General features: G+C 45.6%; 1 protein-coding gene and 1 pseudogene across 1 annotated transcript in view; both read left to right on the forward strand.

Annotated features, from left to right (window-relative positions):
- Window positions 1–1,264: 1,264 nt before the first annotated feature.
- On the forward strand, window positions 1,265–3,097 carry LOC139186147 (small ribosomal subunit protein uS12-like; annotated as a pseudogene).
- A 7,351-nt stretch (window positions 3,098–10,448) lies between these two features.
- LOC139186120 (ATP-binding cassette sub-family C member 4-like) overlaps window positions 10,449–22,949 on the forward strand; it is a 156,997-nt gene continuing 144,496 nt past the window's right edge. The window contains exons 1-3 of the mRNA XM_070799901.1: window positions 10,449–10,648; window positions 21,858–21,968; window positions 22,527–22,647. Coding sequence (XP_070656002.1) covers window positions 10,575–10,648; window positions 21,858–21,968; window positions 22,527–22,647 — 306 coding nt within the window. The 5' untranslated portion in view covers window positions 10,449–10,574. The remainder of the gene's footprint in view (window positions 10,649–21,857; window positions 21,969–22,526; window positions 22,648–22,949) is intronic.

The raw sequence follows: 22,949 nt of genomic DNA on the forward strand, positions 1-22,949 counted from the left end.
TTTTGCAGACTATCTAGACAAAGAATGAGTCTCTTAGATGTAGTTTATATCACATTAGCAATGTAATGAGTAATGATAAACAAAGGATTGAGGGTTTTAAAACCCTACATTTCACAACAATAAAATTTTTTTTAAATCTGAATTTATATTGATTCCAATAAGACAGAAAATAGGAGGAAGGGAAAGCTTTTTTGCAGTAGAATGCCAACTCACAAATCTAAACAGATTGACAGAAAAGTTTAGCCATCATTGTCATAAATAATTCAGACAAATTTCATCATTGGCTGAATAGACAGTGCATGTTTGGGGGTTGGGGGAGACATGGCATTTTCATGGACTCAAACTATTTTCTCAGATTAATTCTTTAGGGAAGAATTATATTTTTAAGTAGAAAAATCTGGCAAACACCAGGCTAAGCAAGTAACCAAAATAAACATTACTAATAATGAACCTAATGACACCCTTAGCTTTTTTTCATGTTTCTTTAAAAATTTATTTAAGTATAGTTGACTTACAATGTGTTAACTTCTGCTGTACAGCAGTGATTCAGTTATAGAGATACATACATTCTATTTCATATAAATTAAATCAGGGTGACACTATCTAGCCTTGTCATACTCCTTTCCCAATTTTGACCCAGGCAGTTGTTCCATGTCCGGCTCTAACTGTTGCTTCTTGACCTGCATACAGGTTCCTCAGGGGACAGATAAGGTGGTCTGGGATTCCCATCTCTTTAAGTTTTCCAGTTTGTTGTGATCCACAGAAAGGCTTTCGCATAGTCAATGAAGCAGAAGTAGTTGTTTTCCTGAGCAGGGACCATAAGGCCCCCAAAGCCTGGAAATACACTTCCTGGTCCTTTACAGGAAAACTCCGCCCACCCTGCTCCAGATCCCTGCTATTCTAAGCCAGGCCTGTGGACCAGCATCCTTGGCCTGCCCCAGGAGGCTATTAGAACACGGAATCTTGTCTCTAACCCAGACCCACTGACTCAGAATCTCCGGATCCCAGGTGACTCCTGCTCCCAGTACAATCAGAGAAGTGCTGGTTTAGAAGCCCTGCTCCATCATTCTGTGGTTGCACCCTCCCCAGGGGCAGGCAGAGGGGACCAGGGGGTGTGACCACCTGGAGCCCCGCCCCCTCCAGGACGTGTTCTGAGCACCTGGACCCCAAAATCCCTGCTCCCAGAGCCAATGCCCGCCTCCCTCCTGGGGCCCATGTCCCAGCCCGACGGGAGGTCAAGATTCCGTTCTTTAAGTGGCGGAAGAGGGTGGTTTGAGCTTGGACTTAAAGGCTGGGGGTGCTCTTTCTGAGCAGCAGATTGCTCAGGGCACAAAGAAGGTCAGAGCCAGAGTTGGGAAGAGCAAGGGGAGGGATTGGGGCTGGGGCGGCCCCTCCCTCTGCTATCCTGCCTTCTGGCTTGGAGCTCAGTGTCCAAAACCCCAGTCTGCCAGGTTTTAATAGTTATGAATGTGTAGTTGACTGACTGATTTATAACTTTTAAGTGTTTAAACATATAGTTGGGCTTCATTTGTACTCTTGACCTGGGGCCACGGATGTGAGTGAAAGGTCTGTTAAATGCTTCTCAAAGTGTGTTCAGAGGACCCCCTGCATCAAAACCCACTGGGTTGTTGGTTAAAAATTCAAATTCCCAGGCCCCACTATGTGACCTCCTGGATCAGATCTTTGGGAATAGAGCCCAGGAACCTGCATTCTGACCCCTCCTCTTGTGACTCTGATCCACAGCAGAGCTACAGGAACACGTGTAATGAAGGTGGGGGGTGTGGAGGGGGGCTGCCACGAGTGGTGGGAAATGTCAGGGAGAGAGAGGGAGGTCCCAGGTCAGAGGTAAGTGCTGACCACGAGCTCACTCCCTTCCTGTTTCTCTCCTGATTCTCCTCACAACCTGGCGTGACCCCACCCCCGGGAGCTGGCTGCAGGGAGAAGCTACCAGAATGGGATAAGGGTGTCCTCCTGCGGATTGTGGGGCTCTTGGGGGCTGCCCTGCAGAAGGAAGGACCCGAGTCAGGGGCAGTAGGAGCAAAGGGGCTGCGAGTGCCTTGAGGGACCTTACGGACCCACCCAGGGAGTCAGGCTGAAGCTGCTGAGCAGGTCTTTGGGCAGGGAGATCTGGTCCTGCGGGACATGGGTGGAGCGGGGACAGACTGTGTGGTCCCACCTGCTTGGGCTCACAGGCTGCATCTGTCAGTTAGGAGTCCTATGACATTGATCAAGGTCCTAAAGTGCTATAAGATGGGGCTTCTAATACCCTCCGATCTTGTGTTAAAATTAAACATGATAGTCTTTTGTTCAGGCCCGTGACACTGGCAGAATGAGCAAGTGTTGCGGTCTTCATACTGCCAGGAATTTCTGTAGCTACCGACAAGCCCAGAAGCGGCATGGTAAGTAGTACAAGAAAGCCCATTTGGGCATAGCCCTGAAGGCCAACCCTTTTGGAGGCGCTTCTCATGCCAAGAGAATTGTGCTCGAAAAAGTAGGGGTTGAAGCCAAACAACCAAATTCTGCCATCAGGAAATGTGTCAGGGTTCAGCTCATTGAGAATGGCAAAAAATCACAGCCTTTGTACCCAGTGATGGTTGCTTGAATTCTATTGAGGAAAATGATGACATTCTGGTTGCTGGATTTGGTTGCAAAGGTCATGCCGTTGGTGACATTCTTGAAGTCTGCTTTAAGGTTGTCACATTAGCCAGTGTCTCTCTTTTGGCCTTATACAAAGGCGAGAAGGAAAGACTAATATCATAAATTTTGATGAAGAAAGCATGACAGTAATAAATTTTTATATACCAAAAAATAATTAAAGGTGATAGTTAAGTAAAAACACATCCTGGCGCACAGAGAAGAATAAGCGGTGGCTGCTGTTTATTGTGGAGAAGGCAATGGCACCCCACTCCAGTACTCTTGCCTGGAAAATCCCATGAGTGGAGGAGCCTAGTAGGCTGCAGTCCATGGGGTCGCTAAGAGTCGGACACGACTGAGCAACTTCACTTTCACTTTTCACTTTCATGCATTGGAGAAGGAAATGGCAACCCACTCCATTGTTCTTGCCTGGAGAATCCCAGGGACGGGGGAGCCTGGTGGGCTGCCGTCTATGGGGTCGAGCAGAGTCAGACACGACTGAAGCAACTTAGCAGCAGCAGCTGTTTATTGGGACTCTCATTACCTTACACCTCTGCACTTCTTGATGCTCCATATCATAGGCACTTGTTACTGGCTGTGCTTAGTCACGTCCGACTCTTTGCAACCCTATGACTGTAGCCTACCAGACTCCTCTTTTCATGGGATTCTCTAGGCAAGAATACTGGCGTGGTGGACACTTTTTTTTTTTAACAGTCTTTTGGACTCTGTGGGAGAGGGAGAGGGTGGGATGATTTGGGAGAATGGCATTGAAACATGTATATTATCATATATGAAATGAGTCGCCAGTCCAGGTTCGATTCACGATACTGGATGCTTGGGGCTGGTGCACTGGGATGACCCAGAGGGATGGTATGGGGAGGGAGGTGGGAGGAGGGTTCAGGATGGGGAACACATGTATACCTGTGGCAGATTCATTTTGATATATGGCAAAACAAATACAATATTGTAAAGTTAAAAAATAAAAAAAAAAAAAAAAGAATACTGGAGTGGGTTGCCATTTCCTCCTCCAGGGCTTCTTCCTAACCTGCTGGGGACCAGCCCCGGCTGATCCAGGGTATTCGAAGGAGAGACGGCATAGGCGAGGATCAGGAAACAATTGCTTAATTAAATGTTAATTAAGGATATAAAGAGTAATAGAATGAGGATAGCTCAGTGAAGAAATTCAGTGGAGAAAAGAGGCTGAAATAAGGATAGCTCAGTGAGGAAATTCAGTGTAGAAAAGAGGCTGAATAATTCAGCCAGAAGGTAAGAGAAAGAATGACATGGTGAGACCAAGTTTCGGTGAACAAGGCCCCGCACTTTATTTTCCAAAGTAGTTTTTATACCTTAAGTTATGCATAGAGGATAATGGGGGAAGGGGTAGAGTCTTGCAGCAAGCCAGGCTTTCTTCCTGCAAACTTATCATATGCAAAAGCTTAGGTGATTTGCATCATCTTCTGGCCCGGAGGCCTGTTAACATTTTAAGACCCTTTCTTCAGAAAACTTATTTTTCTCTAAAGGTGATTGGTCAGGAGCCACCCTCCAAAAGCATTAGATAAAGTTGCATTCCTACAGAGCAAAAGTGTGGTGGGCTATAACAAGAAAAAGAATTAACTCAAGGGTCCCAGGTTACAAACATTAAAGCTACTACTTACACCAATTATATTAATCAATACACTGCCAGGGACACAGCAGGTAAGGGATATGGAAACTTAGCAGCAAACATTGGCCCAACAAGTGAAAATCCCTTCACCAATACAATTTCTAATCAATCTTTTAACTACTCAAAAGAATCTGTGTTTAGACAGTTTAGAACATCTCCTGCCTCTCACAGTTGGGAGGCTCTGAACAATCACATGTGGCCGGAAAAACCTATTCAGGCAGGCTACAGGATTTCCAAAGGAGTTTGTAGGTTAAACACTGTCACACCCAGGAATTATTAACTGGAGCTGTAAGCTAACTTTTTTCAGAGAGGTAATGGGGGACAGCCCCCCGTAAAGTCAGAGGTGTAGGTGAAAGCACAAAGCAGAAAGTAGGCAGACTCTGGTTTTGGGGGTAGATGGGGGACTCCTGAGGCTTGATCCTGCCTTTGCGTATGCCGAGCCTCCTTCCTCATGACCTTTGTCATGGGTGGAGTTCCTCACTGGCTCCCAGCAGTGATAGAATTCCAGTTGAGCTATTCCAGATCCTGAAAAGTGCTGCACTCAATATGCAATATGTACTCAATATGCAATATGCCGGCTCCCGGCATCAACCCAGACAAGGAACTTGCCTCTCCTGTGTCCCCTGCATTGGCAGGCAGATTCTTTACCACTGAGGCTGGGAAGCACCTGTCACTGCCTGATAAGATCAATTTCCTCAACACTCCAGGGGGCGCTTGTGGTAAGGAATCTGCCTGCAACTGTAGGATACCCAAGAGATGCAGGTTTCATTCCTGGGTCAGGAAGATCCCCTGGAAGAGGAAATAGCAACCCACTCCGGTATTCCTGCCTGGAAAAGCCCATCCTCTGTCCATGGGGTCCCAAAAAGTCGTCAAGATTGAACACACACACCCCTAAGACCCCAGGCACAGGAAGACTCCATTCACAGCCTGTTATAGACTCATGCTTGGCCAGTGGCCCGGAGCTCCTTGAGCTTCCATGTGCAGGAGAGACTCCTGAAGTTACTGCTGAGCTGCTCATCCTGTACAGTTCCCAGGATTTCCCTCCCAGCAAGCCACACCTTGGGACTCAGGCTCAGGTTTGTGATGAACTAAGGCTGTGGTGGTTTAGTCACTAAGTCATGTCCGACTCTTGTGAATCCATGGCCTGCTAGGCTCCTTTGTCCATATGGGATTCTTCAGGTAAGAATACTGGAATGGGTTGCCATTTCCTGCTCTAGGGGATTTTTCTGAACCAGGGATTGAACCTTGCACCTTCTGTATTGGCAAGGAGATTCTCTACCACCAGAGCCACCAGGGAAGCCCAACTAGGCTGGGCTGGTATGAACCTCCAAGGACAACTGTGTTATACTGAACATCACCACCAGGGGGCAGAAGAATCCATGTATCCCGGTGAGCAGCGTGGAAAGGCCACGGAATGAGGGGCCAGGAAGACCTCTCAGCGGGCAAGAGGTATCACAGGCCCCCACCTCACCAACCTCATCTACACCCTAGACACAGAAGTACACACTCCTGATCCTACAGAATCACCTGATTTGTTTACTCTCTTCCTCGTCCAGTTAGAATCCTTATAGCTTAAACATGGCAAAGGCTTGTGGTTTGTAAAATCACCAGGGGAGCTCTGTAAACCCCAGTGCTGAAGCCTCATGTCAGTTAAATCAGAATCTCGGGAGAAGGAAGGCAGAAGGCAACGCTTTTTAAAACCCCACAGATAATTCCACCCTGCAGCCAAGAGAAGACCTCTGTTAGAAGCAAAAGATCTCATTTCTTCCCAAATGGCAGCAGCTTTCATTGCTAGAAAACGTGTGTCACTCAGACTTGTCTGACTCTTTGGAACTCCATGGACTATCAGTTCAGTTCAGTTCAGTCGCTCAGTTGTGTCTGACTTTTTGCCACCCCATGAATTGCAGCACGCCAGCACGTCATCCACCAGAATTCCATGGAATTCTACAGGTAAGAATACTGAAGTGGGTTGCCTATTCCCTTCCCAAGGGGATCTTCCCAATCCAGGGATCAAACCCGGGTCTCCTCCATTGCAGGCCGATTCTTTACCATCTGAGTCACCAGGAAAACCAAAGATGGCTTGATTTCTTCCTACTTTGTTACTGACCCTCCCCAGTCAGACCCAAATGGGGGGCTGGGCGTCCTTTAACCAGGTTTGTGTGTGTGCTTAGTCACTCAGTCATTTCTGACTCTTTGTGACCCCATGGACTGCACCCCTCCAGGCTCCTCTGTCAGTGGGATTTCCCAGGCAAGAATATTGGAGTGGGTTGCCATTTCAAGGGATCTTCCTGACCCAGGGATCAACGTGAGTCTCCTGCACTGGCAGGCAGGTTCTTTACTGCTGAGCCACCTGGGAAGCCCCTCTGCCAGGTGTGGCTTGTCCCAATAGAATGTGCTCTAGAGGACACACTCTCTCCTAAAAGCACTCCTGGGACTGCTGTGTGTGATTCCTGTCAGCTGGGGGATTGAGGGGTTCTCACAGGACAGGCTCAGCTGTGCTGCTCGTGGCTCCAGGTCATAATGCTGGGTCAGCATCTCTGCACATGGCCCCTTTGCCACCATCCTGAATCACAGAGCTGGGCTCAGTGTCTCTGCACTCGGCCCTGGGGCCGCCATCTTGAATCACAGTGCCGGGCACAGAGACACATGGCCCTCAGAGCTGAGGTGTCAGCGCAGCCTTTTCACACCAGGGAGTCTCGTCTGAAGGGCCAGGTGTGAGGCTTCTACACGAGGTGCCCTGTGAGCAAGTGAAACAAGACTCAGCACAAAGGGAGAGAAAAAAGGTGACACTTTATTTCATTATCCAGATTCTACTTTTACTCCCAGGGAATTGATGGGCTTTGTCAGTGACTGTTCCATTACAGCCCAGCCTCCCTGAATACTAAAGGCCCCAGCTTACCTTTAAGGTGTGTTGCCTTTGTTACCTGTGGAGATAACCTTGATGAAGAGAAAGAGACCAATTTCTCTCTATGCCTGAAGGTTCAATAGGAAACGTATTGATATAATCAGTTTTGTTTTCTTTAATGTATAAGGTAACTCCCTCTTGGCTGGGGCTTGATGTTGCGCCTGAAATAAGTGGGAGTCCCTGGTGCCCTTCATGTGAGGAAGACAACCTGGTATTGCCTAAATGGGAAAGGGAAAGACATAGACATCAGGGTACACATAGAACCCTGTGTAACCCCATATACAGATATGGACTTCAAGATGACAGGCTAAGATGGCCTTGTCACTATAGAAACAATGTGTCTATGCTGTTGAGACAGGAAGGAAGAGGGGCACATACATTGAGAAAAACAGGATCCCACAGAAACTGGCTTGAACCAGCTAATCAAGATGGTGTTGACCGTGGTCTGGTCTCTGATCCTGCATTATAACACTAAAAGTCACTTACCTCTCACCATGGCTGGTGCTGTGATAGCTCAAAGGCTGACCATAGAAGGCCAAAAAGTGATACTGAAGGGGTGGGTGGGTGTCTGGCTGCTCGCCGCTCAAAAGCCAGTAAACAGACCAGGTTGGTGGAAAAGAACTTTATTTTAGATGCCAGTATATATTAGTGGGGGGAGGGTGGGCACCTGTCCAAAGGCTGACTGTCCCCACTGTTGATAGTGGACAAGAGCTTTTATAGACAGGGAGAGGGCTATGAGTATAAAGAGCAGAGTCAGTGCTGACTGTCGTCTTGAAATTAGTCACTGGTGGTCTGACCAGCGTCACCTTGATTGTTTTAAGTACAGCTAATCTTCAGTTTTCTGTGATTGTGGTTTTCAGTCTGTCAAGATTGCCGGGAGAAATATCAATCACCTCAGATATGCAGATGACACCACCCTTGTGGCAGAAAGTGAAGAAGAACTAAAGAGCCTCTTGATGAAAGTGAAAGAGGAGAGTGAAAAAGTTGGCTTAAAGCTCAACTTTCAGAAAACTAAGATCATGGCATCTGGTCCCATCACTTCATGGGAAATAGATGGGGAAACAGTGGAAACAGTGACAGATTTTATTTTCTTGGGCTCCAAAGTCACTACAGATTGTGACTGCAGTCATTAAATTAAAAGACCCTTGCTCCTTGGAAGAAATGTTATGACCAACCTAGAGAGCTTATTATAAAGGAGAGACGTTAATTTGCCAACAAAGGTCCATCTAGTCAAAGCTATGGTTTATCTAGTAGTCATGTATGGATGTGACAGTTGGATTATAAAGAAAGCTGAGTGCTGAAGAATTTAAGCTTTTGAACTATGATGTTGGAGAAGACTCTTGAGAGTCCTTTGGACAGCAAGTAGATACAACCAGTCCATCCTAAAGGAAATCAGTCCTGAATATTCATTGGAAGGACTGATGTTGAAGCTGAAACTCCAATACTTTGGCCAGCTGATGCAAAGAACTGACTCATTTGAAAAGACCCTGATGCTGGGCAAGATTGAAGGCGGGAGGAGAAGGGAATGACAGAGGATGAGGTGGTTGGATGGCATCACCAACTCAATGGACATGAGTTTGAGTAAACTCCGGGAGTTGGTGATGGACAGGAAGGCCTGGTGTGTTAGAGCCCATGGGGTCACAAAGAGTTGGACACAACTGAGTGACTGAACTGAACCAGTTCTCAGACTATACAGACACAACTGTGTCCCACAATTAAGTCAATTCTGACGCTGTTTGCCTGGAGTTTTTGTTAGACCTTGTATAGGTCAAGGACCCAGTCCCACAGTACTACCCCTTCTTCTCAACTTCAGAAGCCAGTGGTGAGTCTAGGTGGTTACCTGTTTTTCTTACAGACTGATCACAAATCAGGCTTCCCATAACCTCCTCCTTGGGTTTGGTAATTTTCTAGAGTGGCTTACAGCTCAGGAAAACAGCTTACTCAACTAGATCACTAGTTTATTACAAAAGGATTCAACTGCAGAACAGCCAGATGGAAGAGATGCAGAGAACAAGGTAGGGCGAGGGGCAGGGGCTTCCAGCCGTCTCCAGGTGAGTCGCCCTCCCCGCACCTGCACAGGTTTAGTAGCCGGGAAGCTCTGTGAACCCCATCCTATTGGTTTTTTTATTGAGGCTTCATAGAAGCATACTTTAGGCAAAACTGGTTAAAGCATTGGCCATTGGTAGTTCAACTGTTTCCAGTCCCTCTCCACCCTGAACGTGGAGGGTGGGGCTGAAAGCGCCAACCCTTTAATCAGGTGTTTGGTTTTTCTGACAAACAGATGAATTCACTAAAACTCAGGTGTAGTTGAAAAGGGCCTGTTATAATTTTCAAAAGACACTTTTTCACTCTTACCTTAGAGCACCTAAGGATATTAGGAGTTCTGTACCAGCAACATCATGAAGACTAAATACATGTTCTAATTATAAGTCACAACATCACAGTCTTCAAGGTTCATCCACGCTGCGGCGTGTGTCAGAATTTCCTTCCTTTTTAAGGCTGAGTGATATTTCATTGTATGTTTATACCACACTTTGTTTATTCATTCCAGAAATATTTCTTTGAATGCATTTATTTTCTTCATATATATTCATATGAGATTCATGTATGGGAAAAACATCTGAAGTTATTCATTTCCCTCTTGAACTCATACCTGCTTATTGGCTGATTCAAAATTTATTTATTTGAGGGATAAACAAAGTAAATGTTGACTTCTTGTTTATGTACTTTTCTCTGTGCATCAGTTCACTGCTGAGTAACTGTCCTTCATGCCAGGAGAAGGATGTGCTGTGGTCTTTCCTTTTCCCTCCTCTTATCAAAACAGGATTCCTCAGGGCCAGCCTAGCAGTAGAACAGACACTAGGGAGCCTGTGGTTGTCATCTCAGTAGCCTGGCAGCTTTGTGCCCGTCATCTGTGCTCACCTCCACTGACCAGTACTGGCCACTAGCTCAGGATATCCGCGGTGGGGTGGGGTCTCTCCCAGGAAGGCCGCCCAGGGTCCTGCACCATTCCAGTTGGAGACCTTCCCACAGCGCCCTTGTTTGGTCCTGATGAGGGCAGCGTGCCTGGAGGGCGGGCTGCTATCTCCTTCTGCCAGCTTTCTCTGGTCTTCACCACAGCTGAGGGGCGTTTCTGTTGCAGCCTGCCCCTCCTTCTCCATCTTCTGGGTGGGGACCCGAGCTCAGAAAACGCCCTCCGGTAGACTTTGCAGCCCAGGGCGGGAACGAGGGCGCCTAGGGCTCTGATCCCCGCGCCCTGCGGTTCCCCCACGGCCTCCATCAGCGGCGCCTGCGGCCTCGCCTCTCACCTGCGTGTGGCCCCCGGTTGCCCCCACCCCACGCCCCCGGCCCGCGCGGGTCCGAGCTGGCAAGATGCGGCCGGTGTCCCCGGAGGAGAAGCCCAACCCATTGCAGGACGCGAACTTCTGCTCCCGGCTGTTCTCCTGGTGAGAGCCCGCCTGGGCTGAGACACCGCGCCGCCTCAGGGCCAGTGCCTGACGCTGCTGCGCCTTGCAGGAGCTGAGGGTCGAGGGTCAGGGCGAGGGAGCGCTTTCCGATGGCTGCTTGTAGCGAGTGGGGTCTCCCCACGCCGGCCGCGGGGGTCCCTGTCTGCGCCCTCTGGGTGAGGCTGCGGGAAGGGGTAGCAGGAACGGGAAGAGCGACCTGGTGGCAGGGCGCAGGGTCTCTGTGCCTTGCAGCTCACTGCCCAGTCAGCGTCTTTAGTCCCTGGGAGCAGGAGGGGCAGAGGGAGCAGGAGGCAGGGAGGCTGAGAACCCAGGGTGCCCAGGGGGGTCACCGCCAGCGAGAGAAGGACCGGACCCCGCAGGCCATCCTTAGCCGGCTTCCCCAGTACAGCTCTGGATTCATAGTTCTGAACTAATTCTTACTTTCCCCGCTAAGCAAACAGCTCTGAACAGCTTCCTTTATCTAATTAGTGTTCTGCTCCTATTGCCATCTTCCAATAATGTCCCCTCCTTTCCCCACATTCCTTAGGTGACAGCCGAGTCCAACTGCACTGGATTCCCTTGTCCCTGTGTCTGTGACCATGTCTCCCTGCCTCCCTCTTTCTCTCCGTGTGCATCTCTCACTGTGCATCCTGGTATCTAGTTGTGACACATTTCATGTGTGTAAGAACGCTATTGTTTTTTATTTAATGAATGGAGACATGATTCTTGAACCCATTTTGCTTTTACCTGGGATACATTGAGAAGACTGGAGGATGTATTGGACCAACCCCTTACCTAACTGTGAATGTCTCTGCTTCCACCTTTGAGAGTCACCCTGGGAATTGGGTCCCTGAGGCCTATGGGGTCTTATCTGCATCTCTAGCCTTTCCAGAAGCAGTGCATGGTCTTGATGCAGGTGGTCCTGCCCAGGAGTCCTCTGGTCCTGAAACCACTGAAGGGTCCCTGGGCTGGGAGGAAACTCACAGATGAGAAGGGGCTCAGAGAGATGAAGCTCTTAACTGAAGTTTTCCATCTGGTAGCTGCTGCTGCTCCTGCTGCCAAGTCGCTTCAGTCATGTCCAACCCTATGCGACCCATAGATGGCAGCCCACCAGGCTCCCCCATCCCTGGGATTCTCCAGGCAAGAACACTGGAGTGGGTTGCCATTTCTTTCTCCAATGCATGAAAGTGAAAAGTGAAAGTGAAGTTGCTCAGTCGTGTCTGACTCTTAGTGACCCCATGGACTGCAGCTAACCAGGCTCCTCCAGCCATGGGATTTTCCAAGAGTACTGGAGTGGGGGTGCCATTGCCTTCTCCACCATCTGGTAGCTTGGACCACTAACTAGGTGGGGTGGAACCTTTGGGTTTAATCACACTTGAGTGATTATTATATCTTTTGTTCCTGGACCCTAAACCTTCATCTTTCCCGCACATTCTGATATTTCCTTTGTTGTTATGTGGGAGGGACTTGGGGATCCCCAGGAAACAGAAACTCCTGTGCATGTTTTGATGGTGGTGTATTCAGTGTGTGTGGCTACATCTCTTAGCCGTTTGATAGCCCTTAAGGAAAGAGGGTCAAGAAGGAAAAATATGGGTGTGGGATTCCTTGTTGACTCAGTGGTAAAGAATTGGCCTGCCATAGCAGGAGCCCAGGAGACGTGGGTTTGATCTCTGGGTGGGGAAGATCCCCTGAAGGAGGAAATGGCAATCCACTTTGGTATTCTTGCCTGAGAAATCCCATGGACAGAGGAGCCTGGCAGGCAATAGTCCATGGGGTTGCAAAAGAGTTGGATATGACTGAGTGACTAAATAGCAACAACTGTAAATGATCCCAAAGTAGAGACACCTCTCCTTAACTTCAGGCAGGGCAAGGAACTCTCCAGGGATGTTCTATTTGTGGATTTTCAAAAGGTGTGTGTATAGAAATGGGAAGATGAGGACTTCTCATTGATTTGGGTAGACCCCCATTTCCAATTTTCCTGCTGAATTGGAAGAAGCTAGTACCTCTTATTTCACATGTGAAGTCACTTAAGCAGAGAATTTGAGTAATTTTTTTAAATTTTATTTTATATTGGAGTATAGCCAATTTACAATGTTATGATAGTCTCATGTGGACAGGAAATGGACTCCGTCATAGTTGCTCAGTTGTGTCTGACTCTTCACGACCCATGGACTGCAGCCTACCAGGCTCTTCCGTCCATGGGATTTTCCTGGCAAGAGTACTGGAGTGGGGTGGCATGGCCTTCTCTGATACATGTATGCATTCTCCCCCAAATTCTAAGAGTTTGAGTAACTTGTCTGCATCACACAGCTTAATAGCGAAAGTTGGACCCCAAATCATGAGTCTGGCTCCTGAGTTTGTATCGTCCTTTATGTAACTGCTATTCTGAGCTGCTTCTTTTTGGATACTTGTTCTTAAATGCAGGGAGAAAGCAAATACAAACACACCTTTGATCTTGTAGGCAGGAGTTTCTCAAGGGAAGTTCTTAAAGTTCTTGATGTTGGAGATGATGCTCGTGAAACATCTTTATAATCAAGCTTTAGGGCAGCTGTTCTCAGAGTATGGCTCTCAGACCTGCGGCATCCTTGTCACCTGGGAGCTTGTTAGAAATGTAAATCTTATCAAGTCCTTTTAGACCAATTCTGTAAATTTAGAAATGGTGGGGGTGGGGTTAAACAAGCTCCAGGTGATTTTGACGGAAGGTGGAGGCTGGCTTCTGCTTTAAGCCTCTCCTCCCACTGGCATTGTTCCTTCAGTGCTAACTTTTAAAAGGGGTCCAGACTTTGTGAAGTTAATTGGTGACCACAATTGCCATCCTGTTTGCAAAGTCTGAGGTACCCTTGTGATTTCCTTGTGTCCCCCACTCACTGTCCTGGGAAAGTTGAAATGAGCCCAGGCAGGAAGTGCTGCCCAGAGACAAGGCCCACCTTGTAGAGAAACTGAGTTTTCATCTTCTCATAGGGTGTTTGCTTCTCTTCTCACATTTTATCTGCTTTCTCAACTTGTAAATGATGCCAGTAACTAGCTTACTGACTTTATACAAATGACCACACTGAGATTTTAGTGTTTTCACAGCACAGGTAGGACTGAGAGTTTAAGAGAAAGAATACATTTTGACTATTGGTAATTGTGGATCATGGAAAAAGGAAGAGAGTTCCAGAAAAACATCTATTTCTGCTTTGTTGACTATGCCAAAGCCTTTGACTGTGTGAATCACAATAAACTGTGGGAAATTCTGAAAGAGATGGGGATACCAGACCACCTGACCTGCCTCTTGAGAAATCTGTATGCAGGTCAGGAAGCAACAGTTAGAATTGGACATGGAACAACAGACTGGCTCCAAATAGGAAAAGGAGTACGTCAAGGCTGTATATTGTCACCCTGCTTATTTAACTTATATGCAGAGTACATCATGAGAAATGCTGGGCTGGAAGAAACACAAGCTGGAATCAAGATTGCTGGGAGAAATATCAATAACCTCAGATATGCAGATGACACCTCCCTTACGGCAGAAAGTGAAGAGGAACTAAAACGCCTCTTGATGAAAGTGAAAGTGGAGAGTGAAAACATTGGCTTAAAGCTCAACATTCAGAAAACAAAGATCATGGCATCCGGTCCCATCACTTCATGGGAAATAGATGGGGAAACAGTGGAAACAGTGTCAGACTTTCTTTTTCTGGGCTCCAAAATCACTTTAGATGGTGACTGCAGCCATGAAATTAAAAGACGCTTACTCCTTGGAAGGAAAGTTATGACCAACCTAGATAGCATATTCAAAAGCAGAGACATTACTTTGCCAACAAAGGTCCATCTAGTCAAGGCTATGGTTTTCCCTGTGGTAATGTATGGATGTGAGAGTTGGACTGTGAAGAAGGCTAAGTGCCAAAGAATTGGTGCTTCTGAACTGTGGTGTTGGAGAAGACTCTTGAGAGTCCCTTGGACTGCAAGGAGATCCAACCAGTCCATTCTGAAGGAGATCAGCCCTGGGATTTCTTTGGAAGGAATGATGCTAAAGCTGAAACTCTAGTACTTTGGCCACCTTATGCGAAGGGTTGACTCATTGGAAAAGACTCTGATGCTGGGAGGGATTGGTGGCAGGAGGAGAAGGGGATGACAGAGGATGAGATGGCTGGATGGTGTCACTGACTCAATGGACATGAGTCTGAGTGAACTCCGGGAGTTGGTGATGGACAGGGAGGCCTGGCATGCTGCGATTCATTGGGTCGCAAAGAGTCGGACATGACTGAGCAACTGAACTGAATTGTGAATTTTAGTAAAGAATATATATATATATATTTTTTTTCTATTTCTATAAAAAACTTAAAACTATAGAAGAAGAAGGGCCTCTCAGATAGGTTGCACAGAGGTAAAGAATCTACCTGCCAGTGCAGGAGACACAAGAGAGGCAGGTTTGATTCTTGGGTTAGAAAGATACCCCTGTGTAAAAAATGGCAACCCACACCATTATTGTTGCATAGAGAATCCCATGGACTGAGGAGCCTAGTGGGCTACAGTCCATAGAGTCTCAAAGAGTTGGACATAACTGAGCACATACAAGAAGAAAGGAATAAGGATTTGTTTTTATTAGCCAGGTCTACCTGCTGATATTTTGGTTATTTCTCAGTCTTTCCCCTAGAATATCTACACATGCACAAATTTTTTTTTTAATTAAAATTATAGTTCATGATTTTTTAGACTTGATTTTTATTGGAGTAAGTTGCTTAACCATGTTGTGTTAGTTATGCACCACAATGAGACACCAACTCACACATGGGGAAAAAAAGGAAGAAACAATAGTGTTGGCAAGGATGTGGAGAAACTGGAACCCTGCACACTGATGGAAGGGTTGTAAAATGTGTATCACAAAGGACAAACATTTTATAATTTGATTTACATGAAGTCCTCAGAGCAGTCAAATTCAAAGAGAACATCACCTTGTTGTTGCCAAGGGCTGGGGGTAAGGGAAGTAGAGTTAGTGTTTGATGGCACACCGGTTCAGGATGAAGAGAGTTCTGGAAACTGGTTGCACAGTAATGTGAAGATAGTTACCAATAATGAACCATGTGCTTGAAAAATTGTCAATATGGTAAATTTTATATTGTGTCCATTTTCCACAGTTTTAAAAAGCTTAATACAAAACAAAAATGGTACCTGATGTGCCTCATTTGGAAGTGTTCCTGTGTTAGAGTCTAGATTTTGCCATTTCCTGGTTATATGACTGTGAACCAGCCACATAACCTCTCAGTATGGCCTCAGGAAAGTACGGAGAAGACCTGGAGAGAACACCTCCCTGGGATGCTGAGAGGGTCAGTGATGCTCTGAACAGGGCAAAGTCCCCCCAGACAAAGAGCAGTCATCACCACCACAGAGTGCAAATCCCATGTGGTTCCCAGTAGAAAGCCTCTGATAACTTTGATAGATGAGGTTACAACAACAGCAGCCCCCAACAGGAAGAAGAGAGACTCCTCTCCTTTCCTGGCAAGGACACAGGCAATGAAAACCAATGGACTCTGTAGGAGCCCTCCCAACCTCCTCTTCCCCTCTGTAAAAGTGCTCTCCAGCCCTGGCACTTTGGGGACTTACACTTGGCTCTGCACAAATGCAGACCTCAAACTGCCATCCTCTGCTGATTCTGAATAAGCCCATCTTTGCTGAAGAAATATCTGACAGTCTGTTTGTTTCAGGTCAACAGACGGTAGGGAATCAACACACTGGGGGACCCATGGAAGACTCTGGGCAGAAAATTATTCACTTGATACCTCTGAAAGGATACTAGTCTCAGGCTGATCAGGTGCAGAACAACAAAGACCAAAAAAATCAAGAGTAAACTACATAAGATAAATTTAAATTTGTTAGGCAGTTTGTTTTGTTGTAAGGACATATCAGTAAATTTGACTGTACCTTTGGGATGTTCTATTTCTTGCTTGAGGCTCTGGTTATTGTATAAAATTACCAAAACTCATCAAGCTAAACATTCATTGGGAACAGGTCAAGGTCAGAGAAAGAGCCCTGGAGAGCTCACCCAGCCTCCATCTACAGCATGTGGATTTCTGACTGTTAATGAACAATAACAGATGGTATTCTGAAAATGGTGCAAAGAATCATAGTTTGAAATTAAACATTTCTATCTATTCACAATCGATAGTTACTGAGGGCCTAGCAGGACCAACCTCCCTAAATCATCTCAGCACTCGGCCAGTTCACATCCCCCCTCATGTCATCAGCTTCTCTGAAAAGTGTCTCCAGGGAGTCTGTCTTGATACCAGACAGTTTTCACATCCACACTCCCTTTGCAAGGGGACAGTTCACTGAGATGTGGCCAGTGTCAGGGGAGCAAGGATTTAACAGCTTCCTGATGGGCCAAGTGCATCTAGTCCAAGACCCTGCCCCAGCCTCATCACTGGGGACAGGTCCTGCACTCACCCCCAACCTGCTGGCCTCTGGGACGAGGCTGGAGAGAAATACAGAGCTCACCCCAGAGGCTGCAGTGAGGACAGAGTCTCAAGGAATTAGACAATCCAGTCCCCAGCTGGACACGCTTCATTAACTGTGCTTCTTATTTCCAATAGTGAGGAATAAGAAAAATTCAGTAAACCATAATGGGAGAATGTACTGTTTTAAGAAAAAATGGGGCCTATCCTATATCAAAAACTAAAAAAAAAAAAAAAAAAAAGGAAAAATTCTAGCTGCCTTTACTGTTAGAAATAAAATAAGAAAAACGCTATAATAAACACAGAGATTTAGATGATGTAAGGATATACTACAGAAGACATACTACAAAAGCAGCAGGAGAAATGAAAAAGAAAAGCTTGATTTTATTTAATGATATATAATTTAAAACCTCTAAAGAACAAATGAAAATCTGAAAAAGTATTATATGCACTACTACAAGTTATTTCAAAAATATAAATACTCTATAGAAAATATATTAATAGACATTTGAAGAAAGACAAATGATCAAGAGACATAAGTGTTCCATCTTTATGAATCAAATGGCAACCCACTCTTGTATTTTTTCCTGGAAAATCCCATGGACAGAGGAGTCTGACAAGCTACAGTCCATGGGTTTGCAAAGAGTGGAACAGGACTGAATGACTAAGCACACATAAGTCAAATAAATTCAAATTAAAACTCTCTGAATTATTTTTAACTTTAGGCCCAGAAAAACTGTAATTCAGGTACTCAAACTGCTGCTACTGCTAAGTTGCTTCAGTTGTGTCCAACTCTGTGCAACCCCAGAGACAACAGCCCACCAGGCTCCCCCATCCCTTGGATTCTCCAGGCAAGAACACTGGAGTGGGTTGCCATTTCCTTCTCCAATGCATGAAAGTGAAAAGTGAAAGTGAAAAGTGAAAGGTACTCAAAGGTGACAATGAAATAAGCTCACAAACAACTGTTAAGAGGGCAGATTGGTCTGAACCTAATGGAAAAGAATTCAGCCCTTCACTAATTATTCTACTTCTGGGAATTTGGAAAAAGGAAAGATGCACCAAAATATATGGTCATAGATGTGCATCACATCCTAATTATACATTTTAATTAAATACCACATTTTGACAGAAACAGACTCTCAGACTTTAGAGGACGAACTTATGGTTGCCAGGGAGAGTGAAGGGGGAAAGGGATAGTTAGGGAGTTTAGTAGGGACATGTATATACCGCTGTATTTAGGATGGATAACCAACAAGGACCTACTGTATAGCACAGGGAACTGCTCAATGTTATGTGGCAGCCTGAATGGGAGAGGGGTTTGAGGGAGAATGATACATGTGTATGTACGGCTCAGTCCCTTTGCTGTCCTCCTGAAACTATCATGTTGGCCATTGGATATGCTCCTATACAAAATAAAAAGTTTAATTAAAAAATAAATGCCATGTTTTGCACATTAGATAATGCTCTAAATAAATGTTAAACTTTCCCATCAAAAGTTGGGAAGGAATCTGGATCCAAAGATATTTTGATGTTGAGTATCTTTTCCTCTTCAAGCAGAATTTTAAAGAGAATCTTTTGTGGGCTTCCCTTGTGGCTCAGATAAAGGTAAAAAAATCTGCCTGTAATGCAGGAGAACCTGGTTTAATCCCTGGGTCAGAAGGATCCCCTGGAGAAGGGAATGGCTACCCACTCCAGTATTCTTGCCTAGAGAATTCTGTGGACAGACCATGGGGTCCCAAAGAGTCAGATGCAACTGAGTGACTAATACTTTTACTTTGGGGGCAGGGTGTCATCATCTCGGTAAGTCCCAGTGCTAATTCCCTGAGCATTTTCTGTAGGGGACAAGTGTGGAATAAATCACCTAACATGTTTCAAACGTGCTTAGTGGTTAAGCTCCTAGATGTACACTGTTGTTTTGGAAGGAAACTGAGACCTAGAGATGTTAAAGGTCATGGAGCTGCTGAACTGGAGTGGAGATGTGGAACACAGGACAGCTGAGGCCCTGGGTGCTCAGCACCACTGCTGAGACTAGAGTCCAGTCTTCTGACTCCTGGACTGGGGTTCTTTAGGGGTGGCAAGTTACCCTGATTAGCAAAATCTGAAGTTCAGTCTATCTTATCGCTTCTTTAATGAGTTATGGATATTCATACTTCAACAAATAGTTCTTAAGCATCTGTACCTGTGTTGTCCTGGGAATAACAGGAGAGAAGAAACGTAATCTCTGTTGTTGCTATTATTCAGTCGTTCAGCCGTGTCTGACTCAGTGACCCCATGGACCAGCACACGAGGCTTCCTTGTCCTTTACTCTCTCCCATAGTTTGCTCAAGTTCATGTCCATTGAGTTGGTGATGTCATCTAACCATCTCATCTTCTGCTCTCCTCTTCTCCTTTTGCTTTCAATCTTTCCCAGCATCTGGGTCTTTTCCAATCAGTCAGCTGTTTGCACCAGGTTGGCCAAAGTATTGGAACTTCAGATCAGGCCTTCCAATGAATATTCAGGGTTGATTTCCTTTAGGACTGACTGGTTTGATCTCTATCCATGGGTTATTATGGTCTGGCCTTGGAAATTTCCTTACCCTGGCAAAATCAGTAAAATGGTGTTTACCTATGGGCCGTCTCTGCATTCTAACTATTATCATTTAAATAATGCATAATCAATCTGAATAGGTTTTTTGGTGAGATTATCTGTACAGTTACTGTTTTTTTCCCTTTATAATAAATACTTGCAGAGTGATAAGTTGAGATTATGTAAATATCATCTTTTGCTTCAAACTTTCAGCCAGTTTTTAATTTCCATTGATGATTTTCTTGACTTGATTGTTCTTTTTTAATTTTTTTTGAATTGTTAAACATTTTTATTGTCCAGACTTATAACTTTATAGGACATGCAGGATAAAAAAGTGCAAAATATCAGTAAGCATATAAAATTTCAGCAGTCTTTTGGACCAGCACTTGATTTGCACATGGGACTAAGCATCTGTCTAGAATAGACATGTCTTGGGACACATAGTTTACAGATTGACTCACAAAACAATTTCCCAAGGGCTTTTCCTAATGTAAAGATAAAAAATATCTTACACTTGAAAATTATTCGTACAGTACATTTTCAGTTATGTACATAGCTTAAAATAACTGATTACTCCTTTTATGTTTGTTGGATTTGTTTGCAAGAGCTTTCATTTCTCTCCTGTTTACGTAGCACTACGGATTCATGGATTCTTTCATTATTTACTGGGTTAAGGTTCATTGCAATTTGTTTGTCTTGATGCTCTAAGTATCTCAGATTTGTTTAGCAAGAGCCATTCAAGCTTCTCTGTCCTTCTACACATCCTCATGATTCCTTGAGCACTTTCTTATTTTATGGCACAGGATGTCCCAGACCCATCTTGGACTTTCTCTGCCTGTTGATCTTGTCCTGTAGACAGTGAGGCTTTTGCTGGGATTGCCTGGGGCTCTGCTCACCAGGGCTCGTACTAGCTATGAGCAGCCCCCACAGAAATTCTCCTTTTACAGTCAGTGTTGTGGCTGGACTGGCCCTTGTGGTTCTTAGGATTGTGAGACACATCTCAGCAACAACCAACCATCAGCGAACTTTGAAATGCCAAGGTGTATCACTCACATGCCCTGGAGGGTACAAGGCACCTCTGGGGTGACACAGCGAGGTTCTGGGTGGAGAGAGAGGGAGAGCTCCTGAGCAAGCTTGGACTTGGGATTCTGCCTTTTTGAAGTTGAGAATGGGGTGTCTAGGATTTTAAAGGTTCACTCTTTATTAATGAATTAAAAAAATAAGAGCGGGAATTAAAGTGCGGGAAGGGAGAAGCAAGCAGTCAGTGAGATGGTCTGTTATCAGGTCAACCAGAGCTTTCTGAAAGAGGGAACTTCACGGGTGGGGTGCCCTGGCTCTTTATCTCATTGTGTAGCTGTTACGTGTTCACTGGAGATGGATGTCTTTGACATGGATGTCTCCAAAGCTTCATGACAGGCACTTATATCGCTGTAAAAAAAAAAACCAAAAAACAGAATTATCAGTGCTGACACACACAGCCCCAACCTTGGAACCAGTCATTTCTTCATTTGGTTCCTTTTTGGGAAAAAGGATATTAAAAAGCCAAGACCTGGGTGAAGGGGGCCAAAAGACACAAACTTCCATTGTAAAATAAGTTATACAGTAGGATTAACTATAGTCACAAGACTGCATGTTACATCCTCGTGAAAGTGAAAGTCCCTCTGTCATGTCCGACTCTTTGCAACCCCATGGACTATACATTTCATGGAATTCCCGCCTACAACGCGAGAGACCCGAGTTTGATCCCTGGGTTGGGAAGATCCCCTGAAGAAGGGAAAGGCTACCCACTCCAGTATTCTGGCCTAGAAAATTCCATGAACTCCATAGTCGACCGGGTCGCAAAGAGTTGGACACGACTGAGCAACTTTCACTTTCATGAAGGTGTAATATCCAGTCTGGTGACTATAGTTAATCCTACTGTATTGAATACTTGAAAGGTGATAAGAGAGTAGACCTTAAAGGTCCTTCCCACAAGAAAAAAATCGTAATTGTGTATGTTAAACAAAACCCCAAGAAAGTGGGGCTGGAATGCTCTTTGCTACCAGTGTGTCATTGCTTCTGGGGCCTCTCAGCCTACAGAATTAGGGAGTGTGTATGTGTCTGTGTGTGAGTGTGTAAACACATGTCTAATTATTAACAAAGCCCATCACTGTAGGATTGTAATTAGAGCTGTGTAATTTAGATATGTCATTGTCCTCTTAATTTTTAACAGGTGGCTAAACCCCTTGTTTAAAATTGGTTATGAACGGAAATTAAAACAAGATGACTTGTACTCAGTGCTTCCAGAAGATCGCTCCCAGCGCCTTGGAGAAGAGCTGCAAGGGTGAGCACAGGCAGCAGGGAGAAGGGGAGGGAGAGGGAGAATTTCCACATGGGGCTAAAGGTGTGTGTGTTGGGGGGTGCACTTTGCCTTCCACTGTGTTCTCTGGAGCCTTCTCCCCTGACACTGCACACACACCCCCTCAGGCTGACCCCAGGCTTAGCCCACTTTGGAGGCTGGGGGAGCCCATGTTCCCTGTGCACCTGTGGACATGGAGGGAGCCCAAAGCTATGGCCCTGGAGGCTGAGCTCTGTCCCTGGAGGTGGGGCCCCTGGAGGAGGGTGTCTGCCCCCATGAGCTGCTCATGATCTGTGAGTCCAGCAAAGCTTGGCAGGAACTTGTTTTCTGAGACTGGGACTTTTCCCTCAAAACCTGGTCTGGTGCTTTTACTGGTGCTTCAGTCTACACTGCTCATCCTTCAGGCGCCCTGTGACCCATTAGCCAGCATCTATGGGGCAGCTGCAAAGTGCCCTGTAGTGAAGGCTTGTCTTCTGCTCTGCCCTCTCCCCTGTTTTACCTGTAGCAGGGCTCTTCTTCACTGTGCTCTGTTTCTCATCGCAGGTACTGGGATCGAGAAATTTTGAGAACCCAGAAAGACGCACGGAAACCTTCTTTAATGAAAACAATCATCAAGTGTTACTGGAAATTATATTTTGCTTTGGGGCTACTTATATTTCTTGAGGTAAAAGTTTTTACTTAACTGTGCATTAACTTCTCAGTGTATGCAGATCAGTACTGAGATGGATGAGATGGGGACGAGAGAGGACAGAGCTTTCATGTCTGAAGTTAAAACTTCTCTGTGAATCAGGATGTAGTTCAGCGGTTGTATTTACTTTTAGAATGGACAGGTGCTTAAAGACAAATTCTCCAGGGGATTACTATTGGGTTGGCAGAAAAATTCTTTCAGATTTCCCATAACAGCTTTTGGCAAAACTTGAATGAACTTTTTGCTAAGGCAATATTTTTCTTTTAACCAGTTAAAAC

This window comes from Bos indicus, chromosome 12, assembly GCF_029378745.1.
Source record: "Bos indicus isolate NIAB-ARS_2022 breed Sahiwal x Tharparkar chromosome 12, NIAB-ARS_B.indTharparkar_mat_pri_1.0, whole genome shotgun sequence".
Classification (NCBI taxonomy): Eukaryota; Metazoa; Chordata; class Mammalia; order Artiodactyla; family Bovidae; genus Bos; species Bos indicus.